The 25,923-nt window shown below is 45.6% G+C and overlaps 1 protein-coding gene and 1 long non-coding RNA gene across 7 annotated transcripts in view; one reads left to right on the forward strand and one right to left on the reverse strand.

Annotated features, from left to right (window-relative positions):
• Atg7 (autophagy related 7) overlaps positions 1–25,923 on the forward strand; it is a 207,535-nt gene that overhangs the window by 10,411 nt on the left and 171,201 nt on the right. For 4 of the 5 annotated variants that reach the window (XM_063286089.1, XM_008763239.4, XR_005503229.2 and 1 more), the window contains 4 exons: positions 19,236–19,402; positions 19,927–19,981; positions 22,960–23,077; positions 24,651–24,728. In XM_063286089.1, coding sequence (XP_063142159.1) covers positions 19,255–19,402; positions 19,927–19,981; positions 22,960–23,077; positions 24,651–24,728 — 399 coding nt within the window. In that variant the 5' untranslated portion in view covers positions 19,236–19,254. Of the gene's footprint in view, positions 1–19,235; positions 19,403–19,926; positions 19,982–22,959; positions 23,078–24,650; positions 24,729–25,923 lie in introns of those variants that run through there. The other variant, NM_001012097.1, reaches the window with a different exon arrangement.
• Positions 8,176–11,758, reverse strand: LOC120102368 (uncharacterized). 2 transcript variants are annotated; one of them, XR_005503839.2, is made up of 3 exons: positions 11,605–11,758; positions 8,875–9,064; positions 8,176–8,304 (listed from the first exon to the last, which is right to left on the reverse strand). It is a non-coding gene; the product is annotated as an uncharacterized LOC120102368 (long non-coding RNA). The 2 variants fall into 2 exon arrangements; XR_005503838.2 differs by having other exon boundaries at positions 8,875–9,067.

A 25,923-nucleotide genomic window follows, 5' to 3' on the forward strand; every position in this document is an offset into this window, starting at 1 on the left:
CATCGCCCTAGCAGGCAATATGCCATTGTAGGTCACAAAGTTTGTGCCAGCCCTGAAACTTCAAAAGAAATATGTACGCACTTTGTGTGTCAATAAGGGTCCCAGTGTAGAGGTCAGATGACCATCTCAGATGTCAGCCTGTGCCTTCCACCTTGTTTGAGACAATCTCTTTGTTGGTTTTCCACTGTACCATGCTAGCTGGTGGGAGAGTGTACTGGTTAGTTTTGTGTCAACTTGACACAAGCTGGGGTTATCACAGAAAAGGAGCCTCAGTTGTGGAAATGTTCTCATGAGACCCAGGTGTAATGCATTTTCTCAACTAGCAATCGAGAGGGGAGGACCCAGCCCATTATGGGTAGTCTTGGGTTCTATAAGAAAGCAAGCTGAGCAAGCCAGGGGAAGCAAGCCAGTAAGAAACATCCCTCCATGGCCTCTGCATCAGCTCCTGCTTCCTGACCGGTTTGAGTCCCAGTCCTGACTTCCTTTGGTGATGAACAGCAATGTGGAAATGTAAGCTGAATAAACCCTTTCCTCCCCACCTTGCTTCTTGGTCATGATGTTTGTGCAGGAATAGAAACCCTGACAAAGACAGGGAGCATCTAGGAATCCTCCTGTCTCCACTTCCTATCTATCTCCCTGCTAGAGCTCTGGGCCCTGGAATTTCTGCCTTCTCTGTGAGGGTTCTAAGCAGGAGCTGACTGCTTCATTCCCAAACAGCCCTTGCTGTGGCTGTAGTGGCTGTTGGGCTCCTCTGAGAGAGAAGAAACCAGCCAGGCACTTCTTAGCCAGAGTTAGGCAGAGCCATATTTGTGGAATGCTGGTGGCTAGCACAAAGAGGGACTGGAAAATTGATTGCAGCTATGCCTCTGCTGTTTGGATGCCAGGCCCTGGGGCAAACATTCCCATCCCCCTTCCTTTTCCAGAGGCATCCTGGCTTGTAACATTGGCCCTAGGTTCCTCAGCTAGTAGCAAGAGGACCCAGAACCTGGCTCCTAGGGGGCTTCAAGCCTAGTTTTTCACTGCATCCTGCCAACTCTGCTTCTGGCATTTTCTCTCTGAATAATTAAAAACTTTCCAACTCTCTGAGAGAAAGCAAACAAAAAGCCAAAAACACAGAAAAATGACTGGGAGGCCATTTGGGGGATGGGTAGGCTGGCGTGTTTCTCTGCTCCCCTCTCCAGCTCCACTTTCCATGAAGAGAGCTTTTTGCTTCTCTAGCTGCTAATTTTCTACCAGTGTGCCTCCTTTGTTTCTGACAATCTACTACTGGTCTGCAATTTGCTGTGTCCAATCCAATTAGACCCATGCTGAGATAACTGCTGGGCATCCGCACCACACCCCAGCAAGCACCACCTTCTAAACATTTCACGAACATCAAAGCCTAAATACCTCCTTTTTCAGCTGTTTGGTAACAAAATGCCAGAAGAGCAGTTCAAAAGTACTAGGTCTCTGAAGACAATTGTTATTTGAAGCAGGTTCTACAAGGGAGTAAGTCATTACCTCCTAACCGAGATGGAGATGTGGCTCTTGGTGGAGCTGACTTTGTCTTGACATTGGAGGCTTTCTTCCTCATTTGTATCCAGGTTTAACACACACACACACACACACACACACACACACACACACACACACACACACACACACAGTGATCACGACTGTCTTTACAAAGGCCCATGAGCAACCCAGCTCATGCTTTAGGATCTTCCAGCTCGTTGGGAGGCTTCTTTATGCTCATTCTCAGCCACCTCCCTGAACCCCTGCTGTAATTGACTTCAACTCAAAGAACCTTGTGGATGGGGTTTGCCTGCTGTAGAGTAAGGCTGTGTGCCCAGGTGTTAAAATTAATCTTCCAGCAGAAATGTTGCTAGAAGATCCTGTTTATCCCTCTTCTAGAAACTCCATTCATGGAGTGGGGTGTGTGTGTGTGTGTGTGTGTGTGTGTGTGTGTGTGTGTGTGGTTTGTTTGTTTGTTTTTGATACACACTCTCGTACACTCTCTTGTCATACAGCCTGAATTTTCTGTGTAGCTCAGGCTGGCCTCAGACCACAGCTAGCATCTCAGCACACGAGGTTTCCATTGCGGTTTTGTGCAGGCATGCTCCTTAGTGAGGCTGCGCCTGCTTCCCAGCCCGCCAGCCGTCTTCTCCTCCCTCAGTTTGCAGCAGAGCATCAGTTGGACTTCTAACTCCATGACACCTTGGACAGTTGTCAGCCAGTCCTGGTCATCCATTCTGCAGAATAAAGCCCATACAGGTGGCAAGGTAGTGAGGTAACTTTATTCAAAGCAAAGTAATAGAACAGGTCAGAGCACGCTGCAAGAGAGCAGCAAGCGGTGAGTCACATGAGTGAAGATACTCAAGGGCCCCAAGTTACTGCCCAGGCTCTCTTTATGGGGTCTAAAGAAGCAGGGACTGTTGCTAAAGGGGCTTAGATGGTTCTCTATAATGATAGGTTAGGTCAGGTAATCCTTTTTCTGCTGCACAGGTCACTTCCTGAATCTGATTTTAGTTATATGCGCTTTCTGTTCTGTACAGGTGTAGATGGTAGATAGGGGATTGTCCCTAGAAATTCCTTTGAGAATGCAGCTTTGCCCTTTTGTAACAAAACTGGTTCTAATACCTGGACACAAAGAGAGCAGGAGTCTGTCTGACTTTTATCACTGTCAAGGGAAAGAGAAACCAATCTGATGGCTGGGAGAAGAGTAGTGGGTATGTGTAGGTTGGTGCGGGTGCGGATCCTAGGTTGCCAAACACATTGTTTGGAGAGGTATGTGTATGTGTGCATAGTATAGGCAGGCAAATGTCTCGGGCTCCCAGGAGCATTGTTAGAAGTGTGTGGGGGTGTGCATACCTTTAGCCCCATGTTACCAAACTACCCCATGCTTGCTTGTCTCAATAAGGAAGTGTCTGAGCAGTCTCTGACTGAGGGAGAGCTGAAAGTAGGCCCTGGGGCACAATAGTCGGCTTGCCTGTGCCTCAAGAGCATCAAGTCAGAGATGCATCGAGGCAGGGCTGGGAGCTGAGAGTGAAGGACTTGAAAGGCAGTGACAGGAAGTAGGAGAAAGTGTGAAGGAAATCCCCAGGATGTGCAAGTGTGGCAGTGAGTTATGGCACTGTGCTTCTGAGAATCTGGAGTCCTGCTGACTCAGTCTTTCCAGGGTGTTCCCAAGTCTCAATAAATTTTAAAGGTGCTGCATCTCATGCTGTGAGCTGGGCGAGTGGTCTGCATAGACTGTATTTACCTGATCATAAACACATGTTTACAGAGAGCAGGGCATGATGGTACATGCCTATATTCCCAAGCACTCAGAAGACTAAGGCAGGGGGTTGTGAGTTCAGGGACAGCTTGGTCTTCATAGGAAGCTCACAGTCAGCCTTGGCTATGTACAGCCTTGCTCCATTACCCTGCCCAGTATGTCCTGTATTACAAGGTCACATCCTAGATCAACCGATTGTGGCCTTTGATTCCAGCCTTGGAAACTGCTTGGTCTTCAGGAGCCCTTGGTGATTTCTGATGCCATGTGAAATATTCTGGCAGAAATTTCAGCCTCTCTAAAGCATAAAACCAAAACATAATAATAATAAAAAATAGATTTGTTTTCACTCTCAGAGGCCAGAGGAGGACACTGAGTGTCCGGCTGTATCACCTCCTGTCCCTGAGATGGGGTCTCCACTGAACCTTCAGTTTACGAGTTGATGACTGGCCCGCCAGTGAGCTTCTAGGATCCGCCTGCCTGCCTCCCACTGCTGGGGTTACAGCTGTGTGTGACCACACTCAGGTTCTTAGGTGGAATCTAGGGATTTCAACTCAGCAAGTGCTCCTACCCCCCGAGCCCTTTCTCCAGTCTCTGTTTCGACATTTTTACAGGGTTGTAAAAAGGGAGATTAATATAGACAAACTATTTGTGGCTTGCAGTTTCTAAAATCGTTACCTTCTAGCCACTTGCAGTGAAAGCTTGCTAGACCCTGGTGTGGCTGGCACAGCATCATTTGACACCTGATCATCAGAGCCTAACTCGGGTGCTTTCACTAGTGGAAGGAATGAGCAGCCCACTTCCTGTCTGGACAGCTCAGGCAACATTAGTCATTTGGAGTCTGACAGGCTTTATCTTACTGTGTGTCATCTGCACACTGGCCTGGAGTGGAGACTGGAGTGTGGACTTCCCGTGAGCATTTGTCAGGCATCTTCTGTACTCTGGGTATTGTGCTCAGCTGAGGGAAGGTGGAGGATACAATGTTCTTTACTGTTAAAAAGTACTTATTATATTTATTCCCCTAACATTAAAAAAATTAAAACACGGCAGGTAAAAGATTCAGTTTTCAGGGCTGGAGAGATGGTTCAGGGGTTACAAGTTCTGGCCGCTCTTGCAGTGAACCCAGGTTTGGTGTTCAACACCCACAGCTATCTAGAACTCCAGTTCCAGGAGATGCCATCTTCTTGGCTTTCTGGATACCAGTACACTGTATACTCATGACAAACACACAGACTCACATGTGTATAAGTAAAAACTAAAAATATTTTAAAGATTCAGTTTTAAGTCTTTAAAATCAGCAGTATTTAAAGTATTTGGGGGGGGGCAGTATTTGCTTTAGATTTTACGTTCTTTATAGAACAGTGGTTCTCAACCTGTGGGTTGTGACCCCTTTGACAAACCTCTATCTCCAGACATATTTACAGTACAGTTCATAACAGTAGCAAAACTACAGTTATGAAGAAGCAACAAAAGTAATTTTATGGCTGGGGGGGGGGGGTCACCAGCGAGAAACTGTATTAAAGGGTTGCAGCATTAGGAAGGTCGAAGACCACTGCTCTAGAGAATCAGAACTGATAGAATGAATCTATCATATATATGAAATTTACAGTGGTTTACAGACTGTCGTCCATCTAGTCCAACAATGGCTGTAGCAATGGAAAGCCTAAGAATTCAGTGGTTCAGTCCATGATGTTTCAACTGTGCATACTATTTCTGTATACTCAGGAATCCCAAAGAAATAGGCTGTCATGCCAGTGAGTCAGGGCAAGCATGCAAAGAGCAAGGCCTCCTCCTTCTGTGTCCTTTATATAGGCTGCCACCAGAAGGTGTGGCCTAGATTTAAGGTGGATCATCCTATTTCAAATGATTTCATTAAGAACAGTCTTTCACAGGTGTACCCAGCTGCGTGGGTTGTAATTAATTGAAGTTGATAACCAAGAACAACCACAACAGATAGTCTCCATCTTTTAAAATATGTACACAATTCTGGTATCTGACACTGTTGCCAAAACCCTTTTTTCCTCCTATCAGTGGAGCACAGGGCCAGGAGGTGCTGGTGTAACCAGCTGGGATGGCTCTGATGACCGTGCTGGGTAAGCCCTACCCTGTCAATCCAGCACCAAGCCTGTCCGTGTACCCACTCAGCTTGGACAGAAAGGGAACTGCTCTTATTTCCCTATTTCTGTAGTGCTGTTGCAGATACACAGCACCAAGTTAGAAAGATTCAGAGATGGTACAGTGACTCTGTCAGTAGCTGACCCCGACCCTCCACCTCCTACTCCCCAGCCTCCTGCCTCCTGCTTTCAGCTCACCACCCCTGCCACCTACCCTCACCCTCTACTTCCTCCCTATATCCTGTTTCCTGCTTACAGTCCTCCTGCCCAGGCCCTCACCTCTAGTCCCTGGCCCCTATTTCCTGCTCCCTGTCCCTTTTCCCTTAACTCCTTGCCTTCCACTTATTGGCTCCTCTTCCTGTCCCCTACCTCCTACCCGCTGTGTCTTACCCTTTCCCACCATGCTTCTTATTCCCATCCCACCTCCCCAGCCTCTTTCTCTTGGTCAGTTTGGTCATAAGCCTTGGATAAGTGTCATGTTCTAACATCTGTGCTCCCACATCTAAGTCACTGGGTATGGCTCTGTTGATAGAAGTCTACAGCTAGCACCAGGACTCTGTGGCAGGTGAAGCCCTGAGGGGGTTGTTGCCCAACCACACTGTCATTTTCTTTCATCTTGATGATGTTTGGCTGCTGGGATTCTTGTCTGTTACATGCCAAGCCCTCATCAAAGCCTGTCTGCTTTCACTAGAAACAACACACAGTCCCACCTTGGAGACTTGAGTTTGACCCACTCTCAGCATTGGGGCCCTTGTTCTGAGCACAGTGTCTAGGTAGAAATGGTGTGGTATAGGTGTTCAGCTTCTAAGATGACAAGAGGCTGAGGTCTCCTCTGCTCTACTCAAAGCTGCAGAGCCTGGCTTTTCAGGAGGAATGAGAGCCAGAGATAGGCAAGATGGATTCCACACCTGGATGCACTTGCTCCCCTAGGTCCCTTGTTCTTTCCTCCAGCGAAGGCATGGAGTTACATGCTTGCCTTTAGGTTCCTCAGAGGTCTATCCTGTCCTTGTTACTTACAGCAAATTCCTGTGTTGTGTTACTCTGGCTGCTACACCCCCCTGTCACACAGTGAAGCCCAGCCATACCCTCTGTGAAGCCAATAGGATCTTGTGTTCTGTCCAGATTTTCTCAAAAGCCAAGTAAGCCAGAGAATGTTTGAAGCTGCACCTTTTATGCTCTTTAGCACACCTCTTATTGCCTTCCTTTTGTTTTGTTCCGTTTTCCCTAACACCTCTATAGCTTTATGGAGGTGTAAATGACATTACAAATGATCTCTTCTAAGTGGTCACTCCTGGTGACCTTCCCAGTCCCCAAAGCTATAGGAGCTTCTTTGAAATCTGTTGGCCCTAGTAAAATTCCACCTCAGCAGGTCGTCAGAGAGCACTTGGGAAAGACTTGGACCTGATCTTGGGGATTTGTGGACAGCTGACAGCAGAACTGGGTGAGATGCATTTGCACTTCTCTCGCTCCTGGGCCTGTCCCTTACACTAGGTGTTTAGCCTGTGTTCGAAGGAGATCAGCAAGCAAATGAGTATCCAAACACTGGTTGTTGGTTAGCTGAAGAGATGAGAGAATAATGATTCTGAAAAAAAGGTCTTTCCATCAAGGCCCAACAACACAGGGAGAGAAGAGGGATGTTGAAACTTGTGGGCCCATGTTCTTTATGCTACTTCCTCACTGTGTGACTCAGGGCACGTTGCTTAATCTCTTAGTACCTCGTTTATTGTAAAGGAAATGAACTGTTTCTGGGTTGTCATGAGAAGGCTATATACAATGTACAGTGTAATGCTTGATGCTGGGGAGAATGAACATCTAGGGAGAACACTTGCCATGGCATTGGCCGTTATGAGTTTTTGTAAAGGGATCTGGAAGATAACGTAGCAAAAGGCATGAGGACCGGAGTTTGCTCTCCAGAACCCAAGTGAAAATACAGGACATAGCCTAGCAAGGTGGCTCAGCAGTGTGAAGGTGCTTGCTACCAAGCCTGATGACCTCATTCAATCCCAGAATCTACAAGGTGGAAGAAAAGAACCAATTCCTACAAATTGTCCTCTGACCTCCTTGAGTATGGCATGATACACTTGCATACCCCATCTCCCCTAATTATAAACATAACGTAAAAATAAATGCTTGACTCAGTGGCAAGCATGTATAATCATAGTACTGGGTGGCAAAGACAAGAAGATGCCTGGGACTGGTCAGCCATTCTAGCCTATGAACTCCAGGGTAGCGAGGTGGGCATTGCTCCTGAAGACAGCCCCTAGGGTTGTCCTCTCCTCCACATGCACATACACCTGCCCACACATGCCCACACATCTTAAAAGACATCCCATACTGTAATGGAACCTGTAGGACAAGGAGCCACTGCCCCTCAATAGCTGTGGATATTAATGAGAGCTATCTAAAAGACTCGAAGACATGAGAAGGGAGTTTTCCCTGCAAAGAGAGGAAAGATTTCCTAAGAATACAAGAAACAGCAGCCATGGCCCTCAGCTCCCAGATAGCACCAGGTATCTGTCTGCATAACCTGGACTCCTGGTCAGACTTGCTGACTCCTAGACACCAACAATGTCCTTTGTCCCCTGCATAGGAAGAATACATGGGACTCAAGCAACTCGATTTTTAGAAAGGATTTATTGTTATCTGTGTGTCGGTGTGCTGGTTTGTATGTGAGTGTAGTGTCCTTGTGGGGTCAGAAGAAGGCATCCGATTTGGAGCTGGGGTTACAGACCATTGTGAGCTGCTGTGTGGGCGCGGAGAACTAAACTCCAGTCCTCTGGAAGAGCAATATGAGCTTTTAACCACTGAGCCATCTCTGCAGCCTCATACACCTCATTTTTCTGAAGCTTGCAGGTAGGGTGGTGCACACCTGTAATCCCAGCACTCTTGAGGCCGATGCATGATGCTGCTCTAGGTGATCAGTGAGGTTCACCAGTTCTATAGGAAAGGGGTTAATTATTTCATCCTTACCTGCTGTCTTCTGCTGATTATCTCCATTTCCTAAGCCCTGTCGTGAATGTACCATCCATTCACACTGGGGCTCTGGTCCTAAGTGTACTTTGAAGTGGGCAGAAGATACTGAGTCTGTAGAAGGCAGTTGTCCTAAAACTTCCAGCAGCAAAGTGACCTAGCCCCAGCCATGGGTACACAGGCAGCTGTGGTGACTCTGAGTACACTGCCTGTTCGCTGAACAGTTTTCTGTTGAATTGCAGTTTGGAGAGTTTTAGGCACTGAAATCCAGTATACAGAGGTCTTTTTGTGGTGTCCTTTGTCCTTACTCTTCTCTAAGGGCCTGGAACTAACCAAGCTCCTCCTCCTCCTTCATCCTGTGATGGGATTAAAGACTTGTGCCACCACACCCAGCCCCCTTTGCAAAGCACACTTATCCATGGGTATTTACTGCACACTGTGATGAGCTGTACTGGGCCATCTCAGTACAAGTAGATGTTGAGCTTCGGTATTCACTGATGCTCTTTCACCCTCCCCTGCATCCCTTCCACCGCTTACCTTTCCTTGGTAGCCTTCTTTCTTTCAATCCCAGCTGCTACAGGGAGGAGGAAATGTGTGCTATTTGTCTCTGTCTTCTTTAACAAGATGGCTCTCTAAGTTCCATCGATTTTTCTGCAAACCTCTGATTTCTTCTCTCTGGCTCACACACTCCATTGTATATGTGCAGCAGTTTTCTCTCTCCATTCATCTGCTGATTCCAGAGATTGACTGATCAGTGTAGTGATAAGTATAGACATGCTGATGTCTCCTAGACTAGGTCAAAGAGCCTTTGTGCATGCCCAAGGGACAGTGTAGCTCAGCTACTTGGTGCCTTTTTCAGGAATCCATTGCCTACAGCTGCATGCATTCATTTCTGGGTTCCTGTATTTTATTTCCTTGGTCTACATGACTGCTGCATCAATACGTCATACTATTTTTACTACTACATGCTATTGCACTATGCTGTGCCTCTGTACTATAGTGTGTGTGTGTGTGTGTGTGTGTGTGTGTGTGTGCATATGTGTGTGTGCGCATGTGCGTGTGCGTGTGCGTGTGTAATATTATAGAAGGGGTCTCATTGTGTAGACTGGGCTGGAACTCTCTATATAGACCAGGCTAGCCTTTTTCTCACAGAGATCTGCCTGCCTCTACTTCCTAGGTGCTGGAGTAAAGGCGTGTGCCTCTCCCAGCTTCCCTGTAGTATATTTTGAATTTAGGTACTATAGTGACCCCAGCATCACTCCTTTTGCTCAGGATTGTTCTGACTCTACTGGGTCTTTTGTGTTTTCACATAAATTTTGTGTGAGCCCAGGCTGGCTTTGGCCTCTCCATCCTCCTGCACCTTCCTTTCCCATGCTGATATTGCAGGCACATAGAGCATTCCCAGCTTCCTTCATGTGTGCTTTAGGATTTTTCTCTAGCTACATAAAAAATGTTGTTTGTGTTTTACTGGGAGCTGTAGCCAATCTAAAGCTTGCTCCAGTAGAGGTCATTTGAAAACAGCACTAATCCTCCTGACTCAGACAGAAGTCTCATTGCTGGATGGCAGTTCTGTCCGTGTTCTAGGTTTCACTGCTGAAGCCTTTCACCTCTTGGGTTTCTTCCTGGTTTTAATTTGTTTTGAGCAGTGAGTGGTTGTTTTCTTTCTGTCTCAGTGAGTTCATTGCTGGCACATAGAAAAGCCAATGTTTTCAACATTAATTTTGTACCCTGTTCCCTTGCTGATTCTAAGAGTCTTGGAGTTGTGAGGATTTTCTAAGAAGAGACTCCTGCCATCTGCAATCAAGGATAATTTGACTTTTCCCTTCCTTTGGATAGCGCTTTCTTTTTCTGTATTGCTGTTCTAGCTAAAATTCCAAGTACTGAATGAACCATGAGTACAGACTCCCTCATCTTTTGTGTCCTCTGAAGCTGCCAGCTCCTGCTCTTGGCCAAACAGAGGTCCTGGGATGTCCTGTCTCGCCCTTATCGTTCTGTGGTGCAATAGCTTTTGATTGGGAGGTGTGGTGGTTTGTACATGCTTGGCCCAAATGTAAGCTAGTTGGGGAAGTGGCACTTTTAGGGGATGTTACCTTGTTGGAATAGGTGTGGCCTTGCTAGAGAAAGTGTGTCACTGTGTAGGTGGACTTTGAGGTTTCTTAGTGCTTAAACTCTACCCAGTGTGGAGGAGACCCACCTCCTGGCTGCCTGCAGAGTAGAAGTCTCCTCCTGGCTGTCTTCAGATCAGCATGTAAAGCTCTCTGCTCTTTCAGTACCATATCTACTTGCATGCTGCCATATTTCTCTCCATGATGATAATGAACTGAACCTCTGAAACTGTAAGCCAGCCCCAATTAAATGTTTACCTTATAAGAGTTGCCTTGGTTAGTGTCTCTTCACAGCAATACAACCCTAACTAAGACAGGAGATACTGAATTTTATACATGTCATCTTCTGCACCAATTGTATGATGCAGATGATTCAGATTTTATCCTTGGCGTTGAGGTTTGGTTTGTTGCTATGCATTGTAATGTTAAATTCTGTACCTGAAGGTCTAGGTCTACAAATTTAGCAGCTTTTGATGGGCAAACTTTGTTTCTTAATTTAAAACTACTGGTTAAATAAAAATGGCTACAGCCAATTACTGGAGGGAATCAGAGGTAAGCCGGTTTTTGAGTTAGGTGGTTGAGCAGAGGGAAGGAGGAGAAAGCAGAGAGTAGGAGGAGAGAGGAGAAGGTGCCATGAGAGGAGATGGACCATGAGTACAGGGCCAGGAGAAACAGCACGTATTTGAGAACACTACCTGGGAGGCAGCCAGGCCAGCAGTAAGAAAAGTGAGTTAGGGGTTACCCTCCAGTAATTGTCAAAGCCAAATGAAATAATCATAGTCTGAGTCTCATTTACTTGTAAGTGTGTCAGATAAGCTTAAATTGGTTATGCTACACTTGGAGCTAGCATATGGGGCTACATCAACTTAAAGAGCATCCACACCGGAAGAGACACCTATAGAACAAGAGAACTTTGCAGGCCACACATCTGACAGGGGCTTCTTATGCAGAATACCTGACAACTGTAGAAAAATCAACAAGAAAAGGACAAGTTATTCAACCACAGAATGGGCAAACAAACTGAACAGACAGTTCTCGGCACACTATGACAGACAATAAATATATAAAAATATATATTCAACATTGATGGCCATTAGGGAAAGGCAAATCAAAAAAATAGAACAAAACAAATAAAAAAAAAAACCCACACATTCTATCTCACCTCAGTGCCTTTTCTTAAAAATTCAACTCAGGTCAAAGTCCTGAAGCTTTTAAGAACTTGAAGGGAAAACACCCAAGATCTGACAGGTAGTCATGCCCTCCATGAATCCAGTAGTCCATACTGCTCATCCCTCTGGGTCATCTTCCTGGGCTCACCTCAGTTTCCTTGTCTATTACCACCCTCTGTTGAAATGTCTGTCCTGTGTTTGTATCCCTGGCTTGACGCCAACCCCGCCCTTCCTAGCCTGCATGCATGGCAGTTACAGGGCTTTCTGTCATTGCTTTTCTGTTTGTTTTCACTATGCTGGTACTGGATGCCGGTCTCACACTTTTGAGTATGTATTCTGCTCACTACAATACAACCTCAGCTCTGCCATTCCTCAAACTCCACAAGTGACCATGTTTGGTCACCCTTCCTAAGTGACCCCAGGTAGAATCCCTCTTTTGTGTTCTCACTTTCTCTGCCCTACTCAGCTCTTCATCCGTTCACAACCTCTTTTCTTTTGTCTGCAGTGGTGATGGAGCCCAGGGCCTCCCTCATGTTTGCTAGACAAGAAGTTTTCTACTGACTGAACTCTGTCCACATCCAGCCTCTGAACTAACATCACCACTTGCAGACCTTTGCTACTGCAGGTGTGTGGTCCTTTGTGTGTACCTGCTGTAGCTCCATCCAGGATGTTTCAGCCTACCCGTGGCTTCTTCTGTGCTGGTATTTCTAACCAACCAGCTTTGCTCCTGCTGCACTTGCTCAGACCTTCACTCTGGGATGGCCAGTCACCTCCCACTCCTACAGGAGTCAATTATCTGTCCCTTTGCCTTGGACCCTCTCCATCATCCCCTGCATTCCGCCTTTTGAAGCTCTTTGGCACCCCGCTCTTCCTCCAGGCTTTCCTGCAGCTCTCTCGTCAGAACTCCTTACTTGTGCTTCTAAACTCTAAAAAGGTGGGGAAACTGATGTCTCAAAAACTTTGGCAGAAAAATTGTGCAAAACCCATCTGGATGGTAGGAAAGGTATCTTCTTAAAGGTTTTATTATTTATCTATATTTGTGCTGTTGGTGTCTGTGCCACATAAATGCAGGTGACTGTAGAGGCCAGGAAGGCATACTGAAGCTGCAGTTCTAGGCAATAATTACATGGATGCTAGAATCTGAACTCTGAGTCGTGAATTGTCTTTAAACAGTAAATATAATTATTTGAGGTAATTATTATGGTCACAGAGCCTGGGAGTTACTAGCAAACATGAACACCGAGGCTTTTTATTTCATATGGGGGCTCATTCCTGTATGAACAACCTCATTTTTGTGAGTTTTCCGAACAGTATCTTTCCTAACAGTCTAAATGACTATAGTAATTCCTGAGGCAGTTGCCTCCTTGTTATTTAAAATGCCACATATTAGATAATTCCTGTAAATTATATCTCATCTCATAGTCAAGGCACGGCGTTACCTTCCCAAACCAGAATCTTCATTATGAATTGCATAGAGAATACCAAATGCTGCATTTTACATCTCATATGAAATGTTGGACATGGGCTAGCATTGGAGTACAATAAAAAGCCTGCTTTATTTATGTCTCTCAGTTGTTCAAAATTTTCTTAGTAGGTCAAAAGTTGAGTTTTTACTAACCTGGAAGACCAAAAAAGCCTACTTTTCATTCTGTATTGTTAATTTCTTCAGGATTCTGTTTTAATGCAGTCAGCCCTAACCCAAAGGTAGCAAGGCATGATGGGTATTGATTTCATTTGTGCCTGACAGATTAAACCTAGTTCATCATAAAAAATAAATTTAAAAAAATGTCCTAGATGTTGAAGATGTGGCTTGGGGGTTGAGAACATGTGTTGATCTTGCAGAGGACCTGGGTTAGATTCTCAGCAGCCACTTAGAACCAACTGTAACTCCAACACCCTCCTCTAGCCTCTGTGGACACCTGTACTCATTTGTCTGTCATCCCCTCCCCACCACAGATACATATGCATAATTAAAACTAAATCTTAATTAGTATTCTAATTTGTTCTCATCTAATAAATGGTAAAATTAAATGTATACCAAAGAATTACTTTCAAATAAATTTCTTCATGATTTGTTATCAGTAAATGTTTGATTTCTGTGCCTACTACATATCTGTTGTATTATGCACTGTCCCCTGTGACAGAATACCTGATAGTAAAACTGAAGGAAGAAAGGAAGGGTGGATTCTGATGTAGTTGATTATGGTAGTGACATCCTGGCACCAGGAGCACCAGGTGGATGGTTTCATTGTCCTCATAAACCTATGGCCATCATCCTGCAAATGCACTCTGTCCAACTTAAGAGTCCCCATAGTCATCATCTGCCCTAACTGGGTTTAAAAGTTCAAAGTCCAAAATCTCTTCTGAGTCTCAAGGCAGCCTCTTAACTGTGAGGATCTATAAAATTAAAAAGGAAAGGTTACATATTCCCAGTGCCGATGGTGCAGAGTCAACATCTGTTCCAGAAGGGAGGAGTAGAGGCACAGTGGAAAAGATCAGACTGAAACAAGGCTGAAGCCCAGCAGGCTGAGCTCCTGCAGCTCTGCGTCTGCTCACGATGGAACCATCTGGGCCTCAGAAGGCTTAGGTAGCCCTGCATTTGTGGATTGGCTCTCATCCTTCATTCACAGTCTCACGGTGATCAAGCATCTCCATTCTGGCATCTGGTGACTCCACTGAAATTAGGGCTCACCTTCACTGTCTCACCTTGCCAGGCTGCGGTAACCTTCTAGAACTTTGGCACAAGCTCCATGAATCCCTTAACTATTTCATTTTTCTTGCTTGGAAAACCAGCTTTCAAGTTCTTAAGCAAGCTCAGGCTGTTGACTGGCCTCCATGACCACCGTTGCTGCTTCCCTCAGAGCCATGTCCTCAGGAAACACTTGCTGAGAGCAGTGGACTCCCTTACCTCTCACATGAGTTTGTATTTTCACAGATTGGAGCCTTCAGGAGTGTATGCCTTCAGGGTCTTTACTGTTCTCCTAGTTCAGAGCACAGGGTTTCTCTTTAATGCTAATACTTTAAAAATATTTGTAATACAACTAACTGATTCTCTGTACCCTCTTTTTTTTTTTTTAAAGATTTATCTATTTATTTATTTACTTATTTATTTACTATCTGTAAGTACACTGTAGCTGTCTTCAGAGACACCAGAAGAGGGCGTCAGATCTCATTACAGATGGTTATGAGCCACCATGTGGTTGCTGGGATTTGAACTCAGGACCTCTGGTAGGGCAGTCAGTGCTCCTAACCACTGAGCAATCTCTCCAGCCCCTCTGTACCCTCTTGGTGGGCAAATTTAACCTCCCTCCTCTCTCTACCACATAGAACATTTAAAAAAAATCCTTTTGTCTCTCTGTCCTGCTGTAGATCTGGATAAGAGCAGTGAGTGGAGACCATAGTGTGGCCTGAGTTGCTGTCATGTCCATTGCTTTTTGAATCCAGCTTCACTCAAGTTCCCAGGACACAGGCAGAATGAAGTCGGATCCTTTAGTAGAGAGAACAACCTGTGGCACAGTTCGATTAGAGCTTTTCCCTCCTGAAACCTCATAAACTCGGCCTCCACTGTGTATTTATCTCTTGTCATTCTGGTCTTCCAAACTCCCACCAAAATGTCCACTATGTTCTGCCTACAACCATCTTGGGCTTTTCCAGCACAAAGTTCCAAATCCTTCCACATTTATCCCACAGCTCTCTTCAGAGGCCCAGGATCAACACAATCAGGATCGCCACAGCAAAGGCCCCACTTTGGGCACCAGTGTTCTGTATTAGTACTTTCCTCATCTTTGCAGTAGTTTACCCAGTAAAGCAACCCATGGGAAGACAAGTTTGAGTGTGAAGCCCAATCTAACAAGCAGTATTATCCATTTTGCCCGTGTGTCCAATTGTGTAAAATTCTCCAAAATGCACAGTAGTTGCAAGCAGAAAATGTTTAAGAATCCTTGCTGTGTAGAATATTAAAGGCCACTCATTAAAGGGATTTATAAAGGCTTTAAAGTAGACACTATTTTTAGTTCTGGTAAATTGAAAATTCTCCCAGCATGGTTTAGAGAAATTTTCTAAACTTCATATAAAAAGCAAAATGTTTTAGTACTGAGTTCAGTTTGAGTTTTAATCTAGATTTGGAACAGAGTTAAATAAATCACATTATCAGAAATGAGCTCAGTTTGCTGATACTGAAGACAGTTATAAATACTAACGATAACAGAAAAGCAAGTTGTCGAAAATGTGTGGTTAATCACCTGTAAACTAGCCGAAATATGCATGTTTTGCTTGGTCATTAAGAAAATAATCTTTAACACTTGTTTCTGGGGCTAGTTGAAACACCAATGGATGCACGATTAACCCTCTGAGTCAGAAGCGATTCTTTTACTTTTTCTTAATAGTGTTTTATATTTTTGGATGTTTCACAGATTTGTACAAGGCCTATTGGTCTACCCAGCCTCCACTACACCTCTAGCTTCTCCATGAGCCCCCACCTCATCTCCCTCCAGGCTTCACGTCCCCATTTCGTTCTTATAATCAGTACTTGATTCTAGTTCGTGCCACCTTGTGCACTTGGGGGTGGGGATACCTGCGGAGGCATAAGCAACCTGCCGAGGCTACATCCCCAAAGGAGGGGAATTCATCCTCTCTCAGCAGCCACCAGAAGCTTCTCTGAAAGCAGTGGGGCCTCAGGGGCTTCTCCTGCATCCTGGAACTCCTCATGTAACCCAGGCTCACTTCTAACCCATAGTACTTCCACCTCAGTCAGCATCCTCAGTGCTGGTGTTGCAGGCATTTTACATGGTATATGTGTGTGTGTGTGTGTGTGTGTGTGTGTGTGTGTGTGTGTGTGTGTGTGTGTGTGGTTTTCCTGTTTAAATGTCCAGTGTCCATATAAAATGATCAACCTTGACAGGGTGTGGTGGCACAGGACATTAATCCCAGCACTGTAGGTGGATCCCTAAGAGTGAATGAAGTCATCCTGGTCTACGTAGTGAGTCCCAGGTCAAGGATACATGGTGAAACCCTGTCCCCCCAAAAATAAATAAAGTAAAATAAAATCAACCTTTAAAAGATAGTTAATTCATAACAATTTAAATAAAACATGTCAGATTTAGCTCTCATCATAGAATTAATTTTTTAGCTTTTTGAATAGCTTCTATCCTAGAAATTCAAGTTAATTTCTAAGAATGCATAGCATTTCTTTCTATTTCTAGGAAATGCAGAGGCTGTGTAAAAGTGGGGTTGTCAGCTCTGGGCTATAAAAAAACAATATGAATGTATGCCTGTATAGCTAAGAATAAAGACTAGGAAAGGAATGTGCTTTCGGCCAGAAGTCAGGAATCAGTGGAAATGTACTGCCTAATTTGGAGTGAGCGGCAAATAACCAAGCCAACCTAAATAATCCTGGGCCATATTGGGTAAGTCAACCCATATCGGTGGTCACACATGCGGTAGTGAAGTAGATGAATCTGAGCCCAGTTGGTTCTTTAAATAGATACGCAGCCAGGCACAGGCACAAGCAGCTCTTTGGCAAACAACATTGTTGCTAAGTTGATTTTCATTTTTCCTTTGGCACAGACAGGATTTTAAATGTGTGATGGCAACTAGAAGCTATGCATATAGGCCTCTGGAAAATTCCAAGATCGCAGGGGTGAGGCTGACTCCACACTGCTTTCCCACCAGGTGTTCCTCATCTGGATGTGAACACCTAAGTGAGGTACACGTGTACGGTGCACATGGGTGGTACATTGCTGTGGTGCACATGCATATCTATATGAGTTCACAAGCATGGTATGAATGGGTGCTTCACAACCTGCTGGTGCACATACATAGTTCACAGGTATGCACATGGGTGTGTTACCATTCTGGTGCATATATAGGGTTGCTCACAGGTGTGCACATGCATGTGTCACAGTTCTGGTGTATAGGCAGGGTTGCCTACAAGACCACATTTACTTGATGACTTGAATGGAGAAATAGGAGCATTAAAACATATATTATGATGCAGAGTACAAAATTTCCATGTACTTAAGAGATGCAACAACCCCACACTAGCACAGATCCTATAGGGAGGGGGAAAATGAAGTATAATGTGGGGTTTTAAAGAAGTTCAGACTCAGGGGCTGGAGAGATGGCTCAGTGGTTAAGAGCACTGACTTCTAAAGGTCCTGAGTTCAATTCCCAATGACCACATGGTGGCTCATAACCATCTGTAATGGGATCCAATGCCCTCTTCTGGTGTGTCTGAAGATAGCAACAGTGTGCTCACATACATAAAATTAATTAATTAATTAAAGGAGTTTAGGCTCATGGGCAGGGGGTGTTACCCTCTTAGCTGGGGTGCTCAGCACCACCTCAGTCATGATTCCACTTAGTCTTCTAGATAGCTTTCCTCTTCCTCTATCCCTCCCTTCTTCACTTCCGTTTCTTTTTGTTTTCCTTTTCCTTCTCTCCCTTCCTTCTAACAGGGTCTTATGTACTCCAGATTGGCCTTGAATTCACTAGGTAGCCAAAGATGACATTGAACTATTGATGTCCTGCCTCAGTCTTCCAAGTGTTGGGATGGCAGAATGCCTCACCACACCAGGCTCAGATGGGCATGTTCTGACTGATAGGACTTCAGATTTTGGATTCATAGGATTGTAACAGTCTCCAAGAGTCATTCCCCAGCTGACTCTGGGAGAAAGCTGAGGGTGTAGTTCAGGACTCCAGTGCTTGCCTTGAACAGGGAAAACCTGAGTGTGTGCCCAACCCAGCATAAGACAAAAGACATTAATGTCTAGAAAGGTTGTTTATAAAATTACTCCTACAAAGAGGCTGAACTTGACCAATTCTGCAGGATATTTTCAAAGCTGCATCTTAGGTGAAGTAAGCCAAACACTGAAGTGTAAGTCACACATGAGTCCCCTTCTCTAAGGGAATCTATGGTGTCAGCCTCACAGTGACAAAGTGGTTGGTGCTGGAGGCCTGAGAGAAGCCCAGGGAGCTGCTCTATAAGGGTGCAAAGATAATAAGCATGGTGGTACACACCTTTAATCCCAGCACTTCAGAGGCAGAGGCACATGGATCTTTGAATTCAAGGCCATCTTATTCTACAGTGAGTTCCAGGACAGTCAGGACTGTATATAGAGAGACCCTGTCTCAAAAACATTAGTAATAACAATAATAATAATAATGCCAATTAAAAATAAAAGTTGTTGCACTCCATTGTCAGGAGTTGCAAGGGCTCTAGAGGTCTGTGATTGAACCTTAAACTTTGGGACTGGGTGAATCAACAGTCAGCAGAGTGTGACTGCAGTCTTAAAGATTGATGGAGACCCTATACACTGATATACGGTTAGCCGTTTAGAGAAAACAGATCTATCTTTCTATCTGCCTATCCATTTATTTAGTAAATCTGTGCATACCTCTGTGAGTTTATGTGCATTGCATTCATGCAGTAGCCAAAGGAGGCCAGATGAGAGCATTGGATCTCCTGGTACTGGAGCTGCTGCAGGTAGGTGTAAGGCACTGTGTGGGTTCTGGGAACCAAACCCAGGTCCTCTGCAGGAGTAATGAATGCTCTTAGCCATTGAGCCATTTCTCCCGCCCCGATGGTTTACTTGGATTAAGCTCTATTTTTTGTTTCTTTTGGTAGGCTGGTAAGAGCAGTGGCCATGGGGGACCCTGGACTGTCCAAGCTGCAGTTTGCCCCCTTTAATAGTGCCCTGGACGTTGGCTTCTGGCACGAACTGACCCAGAAGAAGTTGAACGAGTATCGCCTGGACGAGGCACCCAAAGACATCAAGGGCTATTACTACAATGGTAGGCAGTCCCCACCCGCCTCATCCCCATCCGCATGTTCCTGTCTGTCCTCTGTGGAAGCAGCACCCCTTATTAGGTTGTTGCTATTGCTTTTGGAGTGCAGGGTTGGAGCCCAGAGCCCCCTGAACAGTGGACAAGCCTCCTCCATGCTTGTCTTTTCCAGCCACAGCCTTTTAGATTCTTGAACCTTTCTTTTGCCTCAAATCACTTTAAAATTTTTCTTTTCCATCTTTTGGGAAAAAAGAGGAGTGGTGGAACTCAAGTTGTTACAGCAAACACTGCTCAGCTAGCTTCCAGGGTTGGGGGTAGAAATTTCCAGGGCATCCTTTTTCTATTGGTCACAAGTCCCTTCCTGCCACTCTCTCTCAAGATCTACTGTCATCTTCATGTCATGGGTTAGCAGTCTCAGACAGGACACCTTGGGCTCAACTTCCCAATAAAAAGACATAACTAGCCATAGCTGTTTTTGCCATGATAACTGCCAGTCTGCCTTGTCTCTGAGATGTGAAAATGCTTCCATGCAGGTGACTCTGCCGGCCTCCCCACCCGCTTGACATTGGAGTTCAGTGCTTTTGACATGTGAGTATCGATTTGTGTAGAGTCCAAAGGATCCTGCTTACTCTGGGCGAGGAATGAACATTTTCTTCAGGTGGGCCTCTAAGCAGCCAGGAAGCTCCCATGAAGTGCTGCAGCTGAAGTCTGTCTGCTACGGTTGATTATTAGGGGAAAGATGAGTCTTTTTAAGAACCAGCCATGTGCCTGGTGCTGTCTAGATTGACTGGTCCTCAGATAGCAGTTCTCCAGATCATTATAGAATATTTCATGATTCTTTCTTAGCACCTATTTGTTCTAAAGATTTGTTCCTTTTTATTTGTTTTTTATATATAAGTGTTTGCCTGCATGTATGTTTGTGCTCCACATGTATGCAGTAAAAAAAAGAAAAAGAAAAAGAAAAAAAAAAGCCAGAAGAGGACATTGAATCCCCTGGAACTGGAGTTACAAATGAGTGTGAGATGCTACATGGGCGCTGGGAATCAGACGTGGACCCTCTACAGGGGTGTAGCGGGCACTCTTAAACTGCTGAATCATTGTTGTAGCCCTTTAAAAAACATTTCAAATTACATTTTGTTTATTATTGTATGTGTGTGAGCATGGGTGTATGCATGTACCACACACATGTGTCAAGGTCAAAGGACAACTTGTAGGAGGCTGTTCTCTCTGTTCACACCATGTTAGCCCTGGTGACTAAATGTAGGTGGTTAGTACAGGCAGCAAGTACCTTTATCCTCTAGGCCATCTCACTGCACCGCCCTTTTATTAACTCTCTCAAAATATTAATGTACTTTATCCCCTTCAAGTTGCGGATTAAAAAAGCACAACAGAAGTGCAGAACAGTGTTAGTATTTATATCTATAAAATACCTGCTGGTGGGTTTTTTCTTTCAGAGCCTTCTTTTCTTTAGAACAATGTGTATGTGTCTGTCAGCGTGTATATATACATACACCTGCATACAGTACCCACGGAGGACATAACAGGGCATCAGATCTCCTGAAATTGGAGTGACAGATGTCTGTGAGCCACCCTGTGGGCTCTGGGACTCAAAATTGTGTCCTCTGCAAAAACAGACAATGCTCTTACCTGCCCTCCAGCCCCACCCTTCACAGCTTTCTCTCCCCATTATTCCTAGTTACTAAAAACAAATTAAATCCTAGTCATTCCTGGTGGGAGCCTAGTCATGTGGTCAAGCGTAGCTTGTCTCTGTCTGGTGTTGCCAGAAAATAGCTTCCGTCCCTCAGAGCAAGGCTCTGTGGTGGTTTGTGCACACCTGAGATATTGGGACACATTGGACAAAGCCCCATCTTGCACTGTGCTTCTGATTTCTCTCTCTTCAAGACTTTCTTCAATGCCTTCATCTGGCCTCGATAAGGAATGTTCTTTTAGTAGAAAGGCATGATGATAGGCAGGCTATGATGTGATGACTCATGGCTCTCAAGGGAAGACTCTGGCCACTGTTGCTCTCCCCCGCAGCCAACCAAGGCTTGACATTTAAGGCTTACTGGTGACATTTAGCAGAGCCATCATTACTCATGGGCCCCTCCCCTCCACCTGTCCTAGATTGATATCTCTTTCCACCAGGCCCCCTGTGTGCCCCAACATGGAAAGATTTGAAAGGACACTGGAGATGTCTGACACATGTGCTGTCCTCAGAATGATGAGTAATAAACCCTTCTCTCTTCAAGTTCCACATAACAACAACATAAAGGGTTAATGGCAGGAATATTTCTTTTTAAAAATGTTTGAGTGTTTTGCCTGACTGAATGTATATGTGTACCACATACGTGCTTGGTACCTAGGGAGCTCAAAAGAGGACACAGATTCCCTGCAACTGAAGTTATAAATTCCGGTCCCGTAGAGAGCAACCAGTGTTCCTAACCACTGGGCCATCTCTCCAACAGCAGGAATATTTTCTTTAACATCAGTACTATCCACATTTCAGTCTGACCACTTAGAAGAATTGATCCATCTTCAACTTTTATCCCTTGAATTCTTGGGGCTGGGGTCCCTTGGGGAACTGTATTGGGTGAACCATGTGCTGGTACCCTGGATTGACCGTAGTCTGGGCATCCTGCATTTTATCCAGATGATGCAGCAGCTGTGTGCCGAGCTGTGCAGTATGGGTGTGCTGGGACACGTGGGGAAAGATGTATTCCTGGCTTCCAGATTATGTGTGGCCATTCTTGAAAATGTGCTGAGGTACTAGCTCTAGCAGGAACATGGGAACTGCTGCCAACCCAGAGTTTGTGGCCTGGAGCCAGCACAGGGGCTATGGCTTGAGTCCACCACAGCACACTCTGCTCTGTCTGTGATTGTGTGACCCCCCCCCCCCCAGGTGTCCAAGTTTGCTTTCTATTACGGTCCTAAACTGCATGCCTGGAGACAGCGGAAAGAAAGGGTTTGTTTCGTCTTACAGCTGCAGTCCCATCATGAAGGGAAGACAAGGCAGAGACCTGGAGGCAGGAAAAGAAGCAGAGGCCATGGGGGAATGCTGCTGACTGCCTTGTTCTCCATGGCCCAAGGGTGGTACTGCCCACGGACTAAGTCCTCCCACATGATCCAGCAAAGAGAAAATGCCACATAGACATTCCTACAGGCCAATCTGATGGAGGCAAATCTTCAGATGAGGTTTTTTTTCTGGATAACTGGCTTGTTTGGCGTGGACATGAACTAACCATCATGCCCAGCAGTTTTCATGAGCTCGAAGAGGGAGTTACTGCTAGAACTCAGGCCCTTCGCAGTTGCTGATCCAGCTAGTTCCTCCCCACTTTTACTATGGAAAAGATTAAAGATGAACTTTCTTTGAGAAAATTAGGAGCTGCCGCTGGGAGCTCAGGGCACAGAGGCTATCCAGGCAGAGCCTGCTTGCTGTGCTTGAGCAAGGGCCAGTGAATCACTGGTCTACTTTTGACCCAGTCAGTGGCATCAGGTTTATCGTAACCCTGTGCTTTGTTCAGAGCCCCAGCTGTGCCGGGTAACCACCGTGTTTCTCTTGTGTCTAGGAGCGCCCCCACGCCTGCCCGCTGCTGCCCGGCCATGGGAACCCTGCACAACACCAACACACTTGAGGCTTTTAAGACTGCAGACAAGAAGCTCCTTCTGGAGCAGTCAGCCAATGAGGTTAGCTTGACAGCCACAGTGGCTTCGTTGTATTTCCAAGGTCCAGGCAAGTTCACCGTGTCTTCTCAGTCACAGGGGTGTGTCACAAATAGCCTATAAGAGATACACAGAGGCGCTGGTGAGTTTGAGGTTCTTATGTTTTGTTTTTCTTTTTAACCAGAGAAAATTCCCCCACTGTATTTGTATTCTATGAGTCAGTTTAGTAAAGGACCTTCCACAAGCTACACTAACAATACCCGTTAGTATACTAGACAGGGAATCATGAGAGACGATTCTTCTCTGTATGAGTCCAAGTGGTCATCCCATTCACAGTGAATACAGTTACATCTCACCGCATGAAGGAAAAAATCCTGACTTTGACCACTGACCAGGCTCAGACTTCTTCTGGAGTCCCCACCCCACCCCCAGCTCATCAGAAGTGGGGTCTTCTCTTCCATGGTCCAGAACCTCCAGGGTGGTAAAGTCTGCTTATTTTCCTCTCACACCTGCATGTGGGGCATCTTGTTGTTGCCAGCATTTTCTGTGGCTTTCATAGCAACATACAGTTTAGCAACTGACCTCTGAGCATCTTGTGACCAGCTGGTGACAGCCCAGGTTTCACCCACAGACTTAGGACTAGCCTTGTGTCCTTACACAGAGACCATGCTCCTTTCCTCTTCTCTCAAGGTGAGAGGTTCTCTAAATAAAGCTTTGGGAAAGCCTTGCTGTAGGGATGGGTGTGGTGCTGTAGGGATGGGTGTGGTGCTGTAGGGATGGGTGTGGTGCTGTAGGGATGGGTGTGGTGCTGTAGGGATGGGTGTGGTGCTGTAGGGATGGGTGTGGTGCTGTAGGGATGGGTGTGGTGCTGTAGGGATGGGTGTGGTGCTGTAGGGATGGGTGTGGTGCTGTAGGGATGGGTGTGGTGCTGTAGGGATGGGTGTGGTGCTGTAGGGATGGGTGTGGTGCTGTAGGGATGGGTGTGGTGCTGTAGGGATGGGTGTGGTGGTACAATCCTTTGGTCCCAGCACTCAGGCACACACAGGGAGGGAAACTGTTGAGTTTGAAGCCAGCCTGTTTAGAGCATTTCAGACCAGACTGGGCAACGTGGCTGGAGGTGGGGGAGGAAGAAAGAAAGACACGCTGTGTATTTAGTTCAAATTAGTCATTTCAGGCTCCCTTCCTCCCCTCAGTTCCTATTTCTTGACAGGTCAGGTGTCCTCTCAGGAACTCTCTGTGCTTGTGTGACAGGAGTCCTGCCTGGAACTGAACCTGTACTTTTTTTTTCTGTAACACGACATGCATGATACCCAGCAGACAATAGTAAATCCCTTCAGATGGGCATCTCGAAGGTGTGAGTGTCTACTTGCCTCCCTGTGCTGAGGGCCCCGAGGGAAGGTGAGGTCCTCTCAGGGATGGATAATGATGGAGTAAGGCTGGTAGAGAGGCAGTGTGAAGTAGTAGGAAGAGCTAATGAACCACTTCAGCATCTGAGAGCAGTGGCAGGCTAGAGGGAAGAAGAGCTGAGCTGAGAAGCTCGGCAAGCGGCTGGACAGAGAGCAGCAGCCTGACCTAACACCTCTCATCCTTCTGGCAGATCTGGGAAGCCATAAAGTCAGGTGCTGCTCTCGAAAACCCCATGCTCCTCAACAAGTTTCTGCTCTTGACCTTCGCGGTAAGTAAATGACTGGAAACTGAACAGCCCTGGCTCAGCCCCACAGACTTACAGGAGGCTCTCCTCTTGTTTCTTCCCTGGGAGGGTGTGCTAAAAAAAAGCTCTCTGACTAGTGCATGCCAGTACCTATGAGCAGTGCAGGACCAGTCTGTGCCTCTTGGTCACCCTACACCCCTGCATTTCTCAAATATGGTGACCCAACAACTCCTGCCATTCAGCATAGGACATAGGGATGAAATCACAGCTGCCAGCTAATTGAAATCCCAAGGCCTGCCTTCCCTGTATGCTCACATACAACCCCGGAGTGGAGAAAGTTGTCCGTGTGTGTGGATTCTGTAAAACAATGCTGTTTCTGTCAAGTGGACATTCTGTAGACTTTGGCTTCCATCAGGATCAGATTCCTGTCCCTAGTGAGACATCACTTCCATGACCAGTGGCCATGTTGACATTTGTTCCTACTGGTTTGCGTGTGTGCTTCTAGGCATAGTAAGGTCCCTGTGTGGTAAGTATGTTACTTTGCCACAGCCACAGAGCCCTGGAGATCAATCTCCTTCCACACATTTGATCTATTTATTTACTGAGTAAAGTCGAGTATGTTAAGAAAATGTTTTCATATAGACTTAAGCATATACACTGGGAGAAAGGCACCACATTCCTTACTTTTAACTGAGTTTTGTTTCTCCGAATGCCTTTGCATCATTTCCTTCCAGGCAGGTGAGGCTGACAGGGCATAAACTTCAGGGAACCTGACTGTCATTAACTATGGAGGGCACGTTTTCTAGTGAGTTATGGTGGGAGAGAAGGAGGTTCCAGGGCTCTGTCAGGTTACCAGGTGCAGCTTGGATATCAATCATTTGTCTGCTTATGAGTTCCTTGGTAGGATAGATTTAAATATTGCTAAAGGTATCAGAGCTTGCTACTTGAGCACAAGTACCTTTTTATACTAAGAGTTCTTGTTAATTAAACATTAATCCATTTTTCTATACCAAAAATTCTAATTGATAATTTCAGCTTAATGAGAAAAGAACATCAATTCTCATTAAACATTTAAGCAGTTTCCTGGAGTCAGTGGATATCTGCCTTACTGTCCCTTTTTGCAAAGTGTCCTTACCCAGACTGTATCAGTCAATCAGTCAATCAATCAATCAATCAATAAAAAGTCCTTTAAAGTATTCAGACACAAGAGGCTTTATGT

This window comes from Rattus norvegicus, chromosome 4 (genome assembly GCF_036323735.1).
Source record: "Rattus norvegicus strain BN/NHsdMcwi chromosome 4, GRCr8, whole genome shotgun sequence".
NCBI lineage: Eukaryota > Metazoa > Chordata > Mammalia > Rodentia > Muridae > Rattus > Rattus norvegicus.